The sequence below is a fragment of the Hydractinia symbiolongicarpus genome, chromosome 7, assembly GCF_029227915.1.
Source record: "Hydractinia symbiolongicarpus strain clone_291-10 chromosome 7, HSymV2.1, whole genome shotgun sequence".
Taxonomy (NCBI): Eukaryota; Metazoa; Cnidaria; class Hydrozoa; order Anthoathecata; family Hydractiniidae; genus Hydractinia; species Hydractinia symbiolongicarpus.
The window spans coordinates 22,342,194-22,356,241 of record NC_079881.1 but is presented as its reverse complement, the minus strand read 5'-3'; the positions used below and the strand labels follow the sequence as shown (position 1 = coordinate 22,356,241).

At 38.6% G+C, this 14,048-nt stretch overlaps 1 protein-coding gene across 1 annotated transcript; it reads left to right on the top strand.

Annotated features, from left to right (window-relative positions):
* Positions 1-803: 803 nt before the first annotated feature.
* LOC130648636 (uncharacterized) lies at positions 804-12,444 on the top strand. The gene is made up of 3 exons (XM_057454692.1): positions 804-851; positions 961-1,689; positions 11,947-12,444. Exons 1-2 carry the CDS (start codon positions 804-806, stop codon positions 1,636-1,638), a joined length of 726 nt encoding a protein of 241 aa, XP_057310675.1. The 3' UTR covers positions 1,639-1,689; positions 11,947-12,444.
* The last annotated feature ends 1,604 nt before the right edge of the window (positions 12,445-14,048 follow it).

The following is a 14,048-nucleotide window of genomic DNA, read 5'->3' as shown; positions in this document are numbered from 1 at the left end:
TGCACGCGTTGCACTTTTTCCCTTTTGCTGGGCACTTTTCTTGTTTGTGTGCTCGCCTTCGTTCATATCCGCAAAAGTCACAAATTTTTCCTTGTACTGGGGCTTTCCGTGTTGTCTCCTCATTTTCTGCCCTGTGCTCTTGCTTGTTTGCCTGTCCGCGACTGATGTAGTTGACGCTTTCTGTTTTCTCCATGGTTTTGGCTTGAGAGGTAGAGGCTTCTAGTGCTAGTCCGTATTTCACGAAGTCATTGTAATTCGTTCCTTCTGCTAATGCTTGTTTGCGAAGCTTGTGGTTTGATGTCTGAATTGTCATGGCGTCCCGTGCCGCTCGGTTTGCATCATAATTTTCGAAGTTGCACAATTTTGCCTGGTCCAGGACCTTTGTATACCAATCAGCAAATCTGGCTTGACCCTGTGGCATTTCACAGAAAAGTTTAAAGACTGGGTATACCTCATTTATCTGACACTTAATGGCTGCTTGTATTTTCCCAATTGCTTGGTCAAAAGTGTCTGTTTCCAACACTTTGCCTTCATGTTCGAAAAAATTTATCATTTCATCTCCTCCCCATAACTGTAGAAGAGCTTTCTTTTTTTTGTCTTCATTGATGTCTTCTGTGTCGAAAACCATACGTGCTCTTTTCACGTATTTGTTGAAAGAGTCAAGGGTGGCGCCCGCGTCGTTGGTTTTCTTAAAGGGCGGCATCGCAGCGTACACGCCCTTTGCGCCCGCCATTCTGCAAATTACTCTTCTGGCGCGCGGGTTGTCGATTTGTTGGGCAATCGAGGCAAATGTTCGGAAAACGATGTCGTGGCTGGATGTCTTCGTCGAGACTTGGCTGCTCCTTTTCAGAGTTTTACTGCTGCAAGAACTGGAATTGCTAGTCAAATTCGTCGCCAAATGATGTGACCAGTGCTTGGAAGTCAGGAGACAGAGAATCAGACAAGGACTACGCGTTGTAGTTAAACACAAGAGCCTATATTTACGTATGTATCAGAGCTCGACCATACACCTCGGTAGTCCGTCTCCAAGTGTCTCTGGGTCTCGCCCACCTATGTACATATATCATAACAGCATCGTTTCTGTGTACCATTTTTCAAGCTTGTCTAAAGAAGTCTTTTATTCCTGTGCAATGGAGAATTGCATCAGAAGTTTATAAACCTAAAAACAACACACCTTGTCCATCCAACATAAAGGATTTTCGCCCCATAGCTCTTCTGAATGTTAAAGGAAAGCTCTTTTTTAGTTTGATTTCCAAGCGGTTAGAATCGCATATTATAAAGAAAAACAACTTCATTAATACTTCCATTCAAAAAGTTTGTATGGAAGAAGTTCCGGTTTGCTGGGAACACATGTCTATTGTTTGGTCCACACGTAAGAATGCGAAGGCACAACATTCTTCACCTTCAGCCACATGGCTTGATATTGCTAATGCGTACCCTTCAGTTCCGCACAAGCTGATTTTTATGTCTCTCAAACGCTATGGTGTACCAGAATCATGGATAAGGCTCATACAGCTATACTACGACAGCCTGTGGAGTAAGTCTTTTTCGGCTTCTGCTCCTTCCAGTTGGCATCAACACTGTAGGGGAGTTTTATCGGCTGTACACTTTCCATTATACTATTTCTTGCAGTTATAAACGTTATTCTTGAGTATGTGTGTGTTACCCCCAGCCTTATTGATACTGAAGGTAATAAAAACAAAATCCCAGACCAACCCCCAATAAAAGCTTTTATGGATGATATGTTCTTAATGTCCACGTCAATTCCAAGTACTCAAAATTTATTAAACAGGTGTACAACAGCTCTTGATTGGGTAGGCATGTTGTTTAGGCCTTCTAAATCACGCAGCATTGTTATTGATAAGGGAAAAGTCGTCCAAAGTTCACTGTTTACAGTTGGCAGCGAAGATATTCCATCCATTCATTCTAATCCAATTAGGTTTTTAGGCAGAACAATAAACTCATCCTTGTCTGATTCTGCTGCAATACAAGTATTTCTAAATGATGCCGAAGATAAACTTATAGCTATAGACAGGTCCCTTCATAAAGGGGTCCATAAGGTTTGGTTTTTACACCATCTGTTAATTCCCAGAATCCGCTGGCCATTATTAATTTATGAAGTTTCTCTATCTACTATCACAAAACTAGAGCAAAGATTTTCTGTTTTCATTAGGAAATGGTTAAAACTACATCATTCAATTTCTAACATTTCCTTATATTGCTCGACATCGCCTTGTCCTCTTCCCCTGAAAAGTCTTGCATCTGTTCTTAAATCTGCCAAAATCAGTGGACATCTGTTACTAAGAGATTCTGTCGACCCTTGTGTGTCTAAGTGCGTACCAGATTTAAATGCTGGAAATTGGAAAGTTAGTGAGGCAGTTCTTTCGGCGGATAGTCAGCTCAATTTCAAAAGGATTTTAGGTTTGCATCAGACTGGTCGAGCTGGCTTAGGGCTCTTAGACCACAAAAATATACCACCAAAAGGCACTTATGCTTACCGAAAGCTTGTTTCCAATATCATTGAAGAACATGAAGAAGATATATACCATGCCAGAGCTGTACAGTTGCATTTGCAAGGCAATTGAACAAAATGGTTCTCTTATGTGAAAAATGATTTATCTTGGAGAACAATTCTTTCACTGCCACAATGTCTAACTTCCTTTTGTATAGGGGCAACCTACGACACCCTTCCCTTTCCAACCAATCTTGTGAGATGGGGAATTAAGAAAGACAAAAGTTGCATTCTGTGCAAGAAACCATCCTGAAGTGTCTCTCACATATGGGGTGCCTGTAGGACCTCCCTTACGCAGGGTAGATACACATACCATCATGACTCGGTTTTAATAGTTTTGGTTAAGGCATTAAAAGAGTTTGTGGTATCATATGAACCTCTTAAGGTTTCCAAGTGCAAAAAAATTAATTTCATTCCGGCCTGTCAATCCAGGCCTTCTTCACCTTCCGATTGGAAAATACTGTCAGATTTAGATTCCGTTTTAGTTGTTCCACCATACATTGCAATAACACAACTACGCCCAGACGTGTTATTAATATCCAGTTCTTCCAAAACTGTCATTATGGTAGAACTGACTTGTCCATGTGAAGAGAACACGAAATATTGGCACAAACGAAAGCTTAACAAATATTCTTCACTTTGTTATGCTATGAAAAACAATGGACGGATCGTGCATTTCTTTGCCATTGAGGTGGGTGCAAGGGGTTTCTGATCAGAATCAGTAAGGACCTGTTTTCGTTGCCTTGGTTTCCCTAACAAGCCTTTACGTTCCCTATTAAAATCCCTAACTTTTACCTCCATGAGTGCTTCTTTTTACATCTGGATGTCTCGAAATTCTACCACTTGGGTTGAGCCTGAAAAGACCCCAATCATTCCTGAAGTTTCTTCTGTAACAAATATGAAATGTAAGAAGTCAAAAAAACCCTGAGAAATCTTCCGCAAGTCACACAAAATCTTGTAAAATCAAAAAACCCGAAAAACTTGCTACAAGGTCTTCCAAAACAACAGTCGCATTGCCATCTAACCCTGAGTTAAGGAATAGCGGTCTAAAAAACTTGGGAAACACATGTTATGCAAACTTAATCTTACAATGTTTTTATAACCTTCCAAAAGTTAAAGAAGCCATTTCTGTCAGCAAAACAACCTCAAAGTTAGGCGAAGCATTTGTAGGTGTTCTTCAAAGTTTGGCTATTTCTAGAAGTCCAGTTGATCCCTCCCATTTTTTGCGTGCTATGAAACATCATATCTCAGATGCGAAGGGAATTGAATTTAATATCTTTGCTCAGCACGACGTACCCGAGGTTCTTGAATATCTCCTACCTGGTCTGTCATTTTCTTGGAAGTCTTTTTAGTATTGGCATCAAGACATCAACCACTTGCAATTCATGTCATATTACCAGCTCCTCAGAAGTTATAGCACCATGCATCCAACTTTCTCTGCACCCTACGTTACAATCGTCCTTAGATAATTTCTTCGAAAGCGAGGAGTTGTCAGACACCAATGCCTACTTCTGCCATGTTTGCAACGCTCATCAAACTGCTCTAGTTGAAAAAGAAGTAGTGTCGTGCGGTTCCCATCTCATTTTACAGCTAAAACGTTTTGCCAGTGTCAGCGGCCTTGTGTCAAAAATTGCCTCTCGCATTACTGCTTACCCTGATACCCTTTCCATACATTGCGGCAACTTAAATAATGGTCACTACACAACCATAGCCTTCGACCAAATGGTACACAGGTGGATACCATGCAACGATAGAGCAGTAATTTTCTGTGATGACCGCCTTATTAACAGTCACGAGTCATGTTTTCTTTTTAGAAGAGGTGAGATAAGAATATTTTAACCGGAATGAGTCAGCAAGGGGGCTTGACTACACTCAGTCTTGTCTTTGGAGAGTGACGACTCCACTTATTACCCCAGTCAAAAATAAAACAAAATCAAATAAAAATTAAGTTAGCAAGGGGGTTTGAACATACTAGGTCTTGTCTTCGGAGAGTGGCGACTCCACTTATTACCCCAATTAAAAAAAAAAATAAAATAAATAAAAAATAAAAAAATATTAGCAGGGGGGGTTGATCACACACACATGATCTTGTCTTTGGAGAGTAACGACTCCACTTATTACCTGAGTTAAAAACAAAGAATAGCGCAGTTGAACAGAAAGTGGTCAAAGTTAATTTTAGGAAGATAGGGATGTCTAGTTTCTGCTGATGACCGTCCGCGGACCTCTTCGAGGTGACCCAGCTAGACATCCAGGGTACTTAGGTTCAGAAATATTGGTCGAAACCTACCTGCCTTTGGTTAAAGTTCTGTTTATCTTTTCAAATGTGTTGTGTCCTTTTTATTTTATTTTTTATATTTTTTTAATTAATTCCTTGTAAAAAGGGACAATTGTGCTTTTATAGGCATGTTCTCTAGAGGAGTACAACCTCTAGCTTGTTTCCAAAGACCTAACACGTTGAGTTCATCATTGCGGTGGCTTCCCACCTTTCCGGAAACGGAATCGGGTGAGTCACTGACAGAACAAAATTAATTTTATCTGGTACAAATGTGGTGTTTGTATCAAAATGGGTACTTATAAGGAGTGTAAATGCTGTAGAGGAATGGATACAACCGTGTTATGGGAATTAGGCGGTAAGTAAATTCAGTTAGTGATTAGGGTCTTATTGTGGCTTATTTTGTGAAATAATTTTTATTTTTACTATCTTAAATAAACGGTGCATAACGGAGCACGATCGTTTTCTTTCTATCGTCCTAACGAAATAAACGGCATTAGTGGGAATGTACGACAGGGAAAATCGGTCTTCCTTCTTCGGGAGACGATTAATAGTAGTTATACTTTGACATTTGCTTTTTCTTTTGGTACATAACCGTCGTGGCAGATCTGTGCGACGTGTGATTCCAGCTTGTGTTGTCAAGCGAATTAGAGAAGAATTTCTTTTTCTAGACGGTAGTTACCACGGATACAAAGACGGAGATTACGTAAATAAAATGAATCTCACATGGGTGCACGAAATTAATACCGACGGCGAATAGGAATATTTTTACAAATGAACTACAACATACAACTTACAAGCTTTTTTACAAGAATACTAATTTCTAGGCTGGTCATCATTCTTTTTTAATAGACACAATAGATCTATTTTTAACCTGAAATCCAACTCTAATATCTTTATAAAACATATTACTATAACAAATGTGTACGTGCATAACTATATTTACATTTGCGAATACTTTAAGGAACGTTCTATAGTTTCACTTCTCTCAGGTCGTTCTGTTGGTGCTAAGAATTCCTTTCATTTTCTACTTTCCGTAGCCAATTTGTCCTCTACTACATTTTTGTCAAAGCTCATTAATATGATGCAACAGCGATGTTCCGTAAAAATTCATAACATTTGTACTTTTTCACTTTTTCTGCAACGTGTTATGGGAATTAGGCGGTAAGTAAATTCAGTTAGTGATTAGGGTCTTGTTGTGGCTTATTTTGTGAAATAATTTTTATTTTTACTATCTTAAATAAACGGTGCATAACGGAGCACGATCGTTTTCTTTCTATCGTCCTAACGAAATGAACGGCATTAGTGGGAATGTACGACAGGGAAAATCGGTCTTCCTTCTTCGGGAGACGATTAATAGTAGTTATACTTTGACATTTGCTTTTTCTTTTGGTACATAACCGTCGTGGCAGATCTGTGCGACGTGTGATTCCAGCTTGTGTTGTCAAGCGAATTAGAGAAGAATTTCCTTTTCTAGACGGTAGTTACCACGGATACAAAGACGGAGATTACGTAAATAAAATGAATCTCACATGGCTGCACGAAATTAATACCGACGGCGAATAGGAATATTTTTACAAATGAACTACAACATACAACTTACAAGCTTTTTTACAAGAATACTAATTTCTAGGCTGGTCATCATTCTTTTTTAATAGACACAATAGATCTATTTTTAACCTGAAATCCAACTCTAATATCTTTATAAAACATATAACTACAACAAATGTGTACGTGCATAACTATATTTACATTTGCGAATACTTTAAGGAACATTCTATAGTTTCACTTCTCTCAGGTCGTTCTGTTGGTGCTAAGAATTCCTTTCATTTTCTACTTTCCGTAGCCATTTTGTCCTCTACTACATTTTTGTCAAAGCTCATTAATATGATGCAACAGCGATGTTCCGTAAAAATTCATAACATTTGTACTTTTTCACTTTTTCTGCAACAAATCTTTTCGAGTAGTGCGAAAAAGAAGTTTTATAACAAGGAAGGTATTGACCTTCCTTAGTTTTCTTCTTGGCCTAAAATTAAAAGGAGGTATTAATAACTTTTTATAGAACTGAGCAGAAAAATAAAAATAGAAATGAAAGTACACACTTGATCGCGATTTATGTTGTTGTTGTGATCAAGTGTTACTAACTGCCAGCAAGTTGGGTATTTGTAATAACGGATTTCAACGTTTGCATACTTTTATCTGTCGCATCAGCTTGCATCGAGATATCATTCTCAATAACTCCAGATATATTTCCACATTTTCTAATTCACAACCGTTGACAGTATGTGAGCTACTCAATAAAAGTTCGCGAACAACCTGAAACAGTGGTTTCGCGACTCATGACAAAAAAGCTATGTGGTTTGTATAAAACTATTACATACCTTCTTTCTTTCCAGTTTAACACGCGTAGTCAGCGTTTCTTCAATTTTTTTATCTTTGTATTTCATGGGCATTTAGCTTTCAACTAATTTTTAGGGAATCTTTTTTTTACACCTAAAGTCTGATATATTATGCAAATACAAGGATTACCCTTCGCAGTCGTACAATCTACGCGTTTGCTATTGTGGTTTCTTTTGTGGGATATTAAAAAAGATTAGGTGGGGTGTCTTCTTCTTGGATGGAGTTGTCACTCACAACCCCAGACCGAGCAATTTATTTTAAGTTTTCGACTTTTTCTTAAAACAAGTTGATGTTGTAAAAGGAAGAGCGGTGCTTTTTTCCTAGATTAACCGACGTGTCTGCTCGTTTGCAGCGGGGGAGAAATAATTTTTTTAATTAGTTTAGTTTGGCAGTTTTTTAATTAAAATTTCTTCACTTTCCGTGTGACAATCTGGTCTGTGTTAAATCCCGTGATGACGACACAAGATATATCGCATTTGCTTTTTCGTTTTAAAACACTCAGAAATGGCGGACGCGAAGCCTATGGTTATGTGGAAGTGTGGTATTTTTTAATTCCTTATATCTTTCAAAAACGACATTTTTAGTAAAAAGGAATGTTGTTTTCTTTATTAACTATATTATACTTACCTATTAACCACAGCTTGTTTTTGCTCGGGAGGTAACCTTTAAAGGGATAGTGATAATTAAATAGCTTCAATCTGACTCTAACTCAACACATCTTGCATTGCTTTACCATCTGCGAAGAGTTTATCCTCTACAAATTCATTCAAGAGAATCATCAGACTGGACTCATTATTACATCTTATTTCACTAAATATGTCAGTAAATGTATATATTGAGCGCGAAAATATTTTACAGTGATCATGATTCATGTTGAGGTATTATCTTATTAAGAGGTCATTTGAAAAGTTATACTGTTGTAGCTCGTCACAAATGCCAGGGTGTTTTCTTGTTAGCAGTTGCAGGAGGTAGCTAATGCATGTAATCACAGTCCAGAGAATTGTGCTTTTAGAGGCATTTCCAAAGAACTAACAGGTTGAGCTCATCATTGCGGTGGCTAGCCACCTCTTTGTAAATTATTATCTTTTTACTTGCACACCCATCTAAGTGGTTACGTAATCCCCGATGCGTGCGCAAAAATAGAGGTAAAAATGTTAACAAACTAAGCGAAAAAGTTACCTCTATTTCTGTGTGTGCAGGAAAAACACGGCACTATGATTGAGTGTATTGGAGAGGAGGGTGAATATAGTGGTGAATGTCCTGTCCCAAGGGCAGTATAGAGAGGATTTGTAGAAACAGGTATAACACGTTTGGACAATAGCGAAGTCCCAATGAAAGAGGGCTTTGTCTTGTTGATACAGACATTACATCTCTCCCTATTTATAGTGAAAATAAACAGGTTCAAATTATATATTACATCGGAACCTTTAGAGGGTATTTGTGGCGCCGTAGATTTGTGGTTATAGCTCTCGTATTTTGTGCGGGAGACCGGGGTTCGATTCTTCTTGACATCTCTTTCAACAGCAAATCTCTAATCGCGACCATAAACCATTCAGGTACCATAAAATCTAAGGACTGGTTACAATGCGACGATAGATTGGTCCAAATAATTACCCATCATCTCTGAATAGTTGCCAGGTCTACGTCCTTTTTTACATCCGTAGGTAACAAATTGTAACCAAACAGCAAGGGGGTTAGATATTTTGTCTTGTCTTCGAGTGTGACGACCCCACTTAGTACCCCAGTCCAGTAGGGAGGTTCAAGTTTGCTAACTGAACTTTCAAGTTTGACGATCCTGCTGACCTCAGTCTGTCATAAGAAGCATTGCAAGGGGGGAAACACTAACTTGTGTTGTCTTGGTGGTTTGACACCCACCCATATTACCCCAGTCACCTTCCAGGCCCGTCCTTTGGAAAACACAGCAATGATCTGTGTAACGTTGAGTGTTGGGGTCCTGTAACACGTGTAAGGCTACTGCCAGGGTCACAAGTACTGGCACACAGATTGTTGGCTGCATGATTTACCCTTTCATTCGTTTAGGATTTTTTAATAATTTATCCGTTTCATCAGGATAGTCAATTTTATGATAAGTTTTTTGTTGTTGTTTTTTTCGCTTTCTCGTCATAAGCTTTATTTGTGTAGTCCAAGGAAGAAAAATTCGTAACATGTATTGCCTCGGCTTTTCTAACATGTCGGTGCGTTCCACTCTGAAATCTCTTACTTAATCATCTATGCGATCATCGTTTTACATCTGGCTATCTCGAGACTCTTTGTCTTGGATTCATCCTGGTAGGGATCCACAGCATACCGCTCAATTGATACCAACTGTTTCAAAGAAATCATCCAAGTCAAAAGCAACTTCGACAACTAGCTTTAAGGACACGATTCCCCAGGGCGTAACAAAGAGCTCCACTACCTTGCCTGCACAAGAATCACTACGCAGCAACAGCGGCTTGCTAAATATGGGCAACACATGTTACATCAATTCCATCTTGCAATGTTTTTATATGTTTCCCGCAGTCGCCAAAGCCATCTCTGCAAATGATTCCAATATGGCGATAGGTAAAAGTTTTGTAAGTATTCTACGCAAATTATCCTCCTCCAAGGTTCCAGTGAACACTTCATTTCTTAAATCCATTACAAGGCCATGTTTCTAATGCAAGGGGCCTGCTTTTAATCCGTTCTTTCAGCAAGATGCCCTAGAGATTCTTGAGTATCTCATACCAGAGTTGTCCTTAGCCTTTCCTTTCTTTGGTAGATTATTCAACACTCGTGTGAAAATCTGCTCTACTTGCAACGCTTGCAATAATATCAGCACCTCTGAGCAAGCAAGTCCATTTCTTCAACTGCCCTTGACACCGACTGTACAATCTTCAACAGATAACTTTTTGGAGTGCGAGAATTGTCAGGTGTCAGCTCATACTTCTAGTTCGTCATTGTGGTGGCAAGCGACCTCTTTGTAAATTATTTTCCTCTCTAATAGTTACCAAACTGCAACAGTTAAAAAAGAGGTCTCAGAAGGCAGTTCAATTTTGGTTCTGCAATTAAAGCGCTTTGCCTATAACAAAGGTCTTGTATCTAAGGTTTCTTCTTCTGTCATATCTTACCCGGGCCCCGTTCCTATACCTATCACTGTAGACAGTGAAGTCTTTTGTCGCAAGCACTAAAACTTAAGGGCTGTAATTAACCACTCTTGAAATTTGAATAATGGCCATTATACTATTGTTGCTTATAACCAAGCGCATGCTAAGTGGTTTCATTGCAACGACAGAGCAGTGGTCCCTTGCAAACAAAGCTTGCTTAATGGTGCACAACCTTACATCCTTTTCCTTGAAGAGCTTAAGTAAATTGCAGTCAGCACCACAACTTCCGGCTTATGTCAGTAAGGGGGTTTGACTATTCTTTTTTTTTTGTAGTTTTGTTGTTTGGAGAATGACGACTCCACTTATTACCCCAGTCAAAATAAAAGCGAAAAACAAATAAAAATTACGCCAGTAAGTGGGGGGGGGGGGGGGGGGGTTGACTGTACCAGGTCCTATCTTTGCAGAGTGACGACTCCACTTGTTACCCCAGACAAAAAGAAAAAATCTAAATAAAAATTATGTCAGCAAGGGGTTTGACTGCACTGGTCTTATCTTTGGAGAGTGACGACTCCACTTCTTACGCCAGTCACACAAGATTGTACAGAGTAGGACAAATGAAAAGTTGTGGATGAAAGAAATGTCTAGTTTCTGCTGAAGACGGTTCGCAGACCTCTTTTGAGGTGACTGAGCTAGACATTTTGGGTACTTTGGTTCAGGAATATGAGTCGAAACCCTTGTACCCTTTGCAGAAGTCCTGTCCTACTCTCTTTGTCTGTTTGTTTGTTCAATTTTTGTGCCAATTATCTCCTTGGAAAAATAAAGAATTTTGTTCCTTTATATGAGCATATTCTTTAGAGGAGCAAAACCTCTAGAACTTAAATTTTAAGACTTAACTGGTCGAGTTTATCATTGTGCGTGCACTTTGTAATTTTCATTCTTATCAGATACACCTTGAAATAAGGGGAATGACTATTCAGGTCATTTTGAAATATTATTGTCAAACCACCGACATCGTCTAAGACAAGTTTTGTTATTGCACTACGTGCTTTGTTACTCTTAATCTCTCTCTATTGGTCAGCTTTAGTTTTCATATGTTGTTCTTGTGTGGTCTCATTTAGAAAGCACCTCTTGGACTACAATAAGTGTTCCAGGTAGAAGACGTATCTTTCTTTGAAGTTCTAAGAGGAGCTTGCGGTAAGGTTTAGGGGTTTTGTCCTGCACGTTCATGTATCCATTTGATATTGCGGTTTTCAGACCTATCATAATTTCATCCTGTGCTGTTTCCTAGGCTATGTCTTTTTTGTTGCAGCTGTTGGTAGATAATGCTTATTACTGTTTCCGTAAATAATTCAATGATGTTTGTGGTAGTTTCAGTGTTGGTGTGGCTTGTGTGTCTGGATAGTTAGTCAGCAGAATTTGAGGCACCTAGTTCGAATTTTTGTTGATAGTAGTATGTGGCGTAACACCCTGGTAGATCCAACATAAATGATTTTCGCCCCATAGCTCTTCTGAATGTTGAAGGAAAGCTCTTTTTTAGTTTGATTTCCAAGCGGTTAGAATCGCATATTATAAAGAAAAACAACTTCATTAATACTTCCATTCAAAAAGATTGTATGGAAAATTTTCCGGGTTGCTGGGAAAACATGTCTCTTGTTTGGTTCACACTTAAGAATGTGAAGGCACAACATTCTTCACTTTCAGCCATATGGCTTGATATTGCTAATGCGTACCCTTCAGTTCCGCACAAGCTGATTTTTATGGCTCTCAGACGCTATGGTGTACCGAATCCTGGATAGGGCTCATACAGCTATACTACGACAGCCTGTGGAGTAAGTCTTTTTCGGCTTCTGCTCCATCCAGTTAGCATCAAAACTGTAGGGGAATTTTTATCGGGTGTACACTTTCCATTATACTATTTCTTGCAGCTATAAACGTTATTATTGAATATTTGTTTCTTACCCCTGAGCCTTATTGATACTGAAGGTAATAAAAACAAAATCCCAGACCAACCCCTTAATAAAAGCTTTTATGGGTGATATATTCTTAATGTCCCCGTCAATTCCAAGTACTCAAAATTTATTAAACAGGTGTACAACAGCTCTTCCCTCTCCAACCAATCTTGTGAGATAGGGATTTGAGAAAGACAAAAGTTGCATTCTGTGCAAGAAACCATCCTCAAACTCACATGTTGGGTGCCTGTAGGACCTCCCTTACGTAGGGTAGATACACATACCGTCATGACTCGGTTTTAATAGTTTTGGTTAGGGCATTAAAAGAGTTTTTGGTATCATATGAACCTCTTAAGGTTTCCAAGTGCAAAAAAATTAATTTCATTCCGGACGGTCAATCACCATCTAAGAAGACGCATACAAAGTGTCCATGCCTTCTTCACCTTGTTTCCGATTGGAAAATACTGTCAGATTTAGATTCCGTTTTAGTTGTTCCACCATACATTGCAATAACACAACTACGCCCAGACGTGTTATTAATATCCAGTTCTTCCAAAACTGTAATTATGGTAGCACTGACTTGTCCATGTGAAGAGAACACGGAATATTGGCACAAACGAAAGCTTAACAAATATTCGTCACTTTGTTATGCTATGAAAAAACGATTTTATAATGATTTTATTCGTTAATTACGTTGTTTTCTTTTTCTTCCAACATTTTTTTAACAACAACCCTACTTTTTGTTTGTCTACACTTTGAATTAACAAGTTCGTTCATATTTTTAATGGTTTCAAAACCGTCTTAAAAATTTTTTCTAGCCAGTGAAAGTATTGTTTTTAGTCGATTTGGAGAGAGGGCTGTTTTCTTTATGACTTCTCCATCATAGGTTTTTTACCTCCCATGCTGCCATGCGCCAATTCGCTTTCGGAATACTTTCGCTCTAATTTGGCTTTGATAAATCAAGAGCAGCGATTAACCGGAGCTCTTTTTTTCTTGCCTTTCAATAGGGATAGGCGGATATTCATATGTATTATTAATTAATACATTTTGAGTCGGTGAAGTGAAATTAATATCCGACGCATGGTTGTCTTCCACTGGCGTTTGACTTAGTATCGATTTTCACAAATACGTTTCACTTTCATCAGAATTAATTGGCGATGCTACGAACTCGTTGAATGAGGGTTCTCGATTTTTCTGCACCGTTTCCCTGATAACTGGCTCTTTGTCCCTGCTAATTGGTTGCAAGTTGTAATTGTTATGGCGTTTTTGAATTTTTGTTTTCAAGTTTTTTTCAATATTTCCAGTATTCTCTAACAATGTCTCCACTTTTTCGTCGATGTTTGATAGGACGCCCTTTTGCACATCATTTTTCACTACTATGAACTCGGTCTTTATGTTTTTCATTTCAGCTAATAGTTCCATCAATAAGCTTCCTACATCTTAATCGGAATTACTTGTAATCAATGGCAATTATTTTACTGGAGGACTATCAAAGGCAACTGATACAGAATTTAGCGCGTTAGTTGCTGCCAGAGAAACATTCCCCATTCCGGCATCAGAGCTTGAGAAGTCAACATCAATACCGGCCGACGTTTCAACTATTGGTTCATCAATAGCAGCTAACGTTAAAGATTGGACGTTTTCGATAGTTGCTGCTGACAAACTAACGTTTTCGAGCGATTCTTGTTTCTCTGATATTTCTTTTCAATATTCGTTAAGAACTAGTTCTCCAGTAGAATGTTAAAGGGCACTAAAACTTTCCGGTTAAGTTTTTAAGTTTTGTGTTAAAAACTAACCTGTGCTTCAAACAAATCATTGATTTCCACTATAAA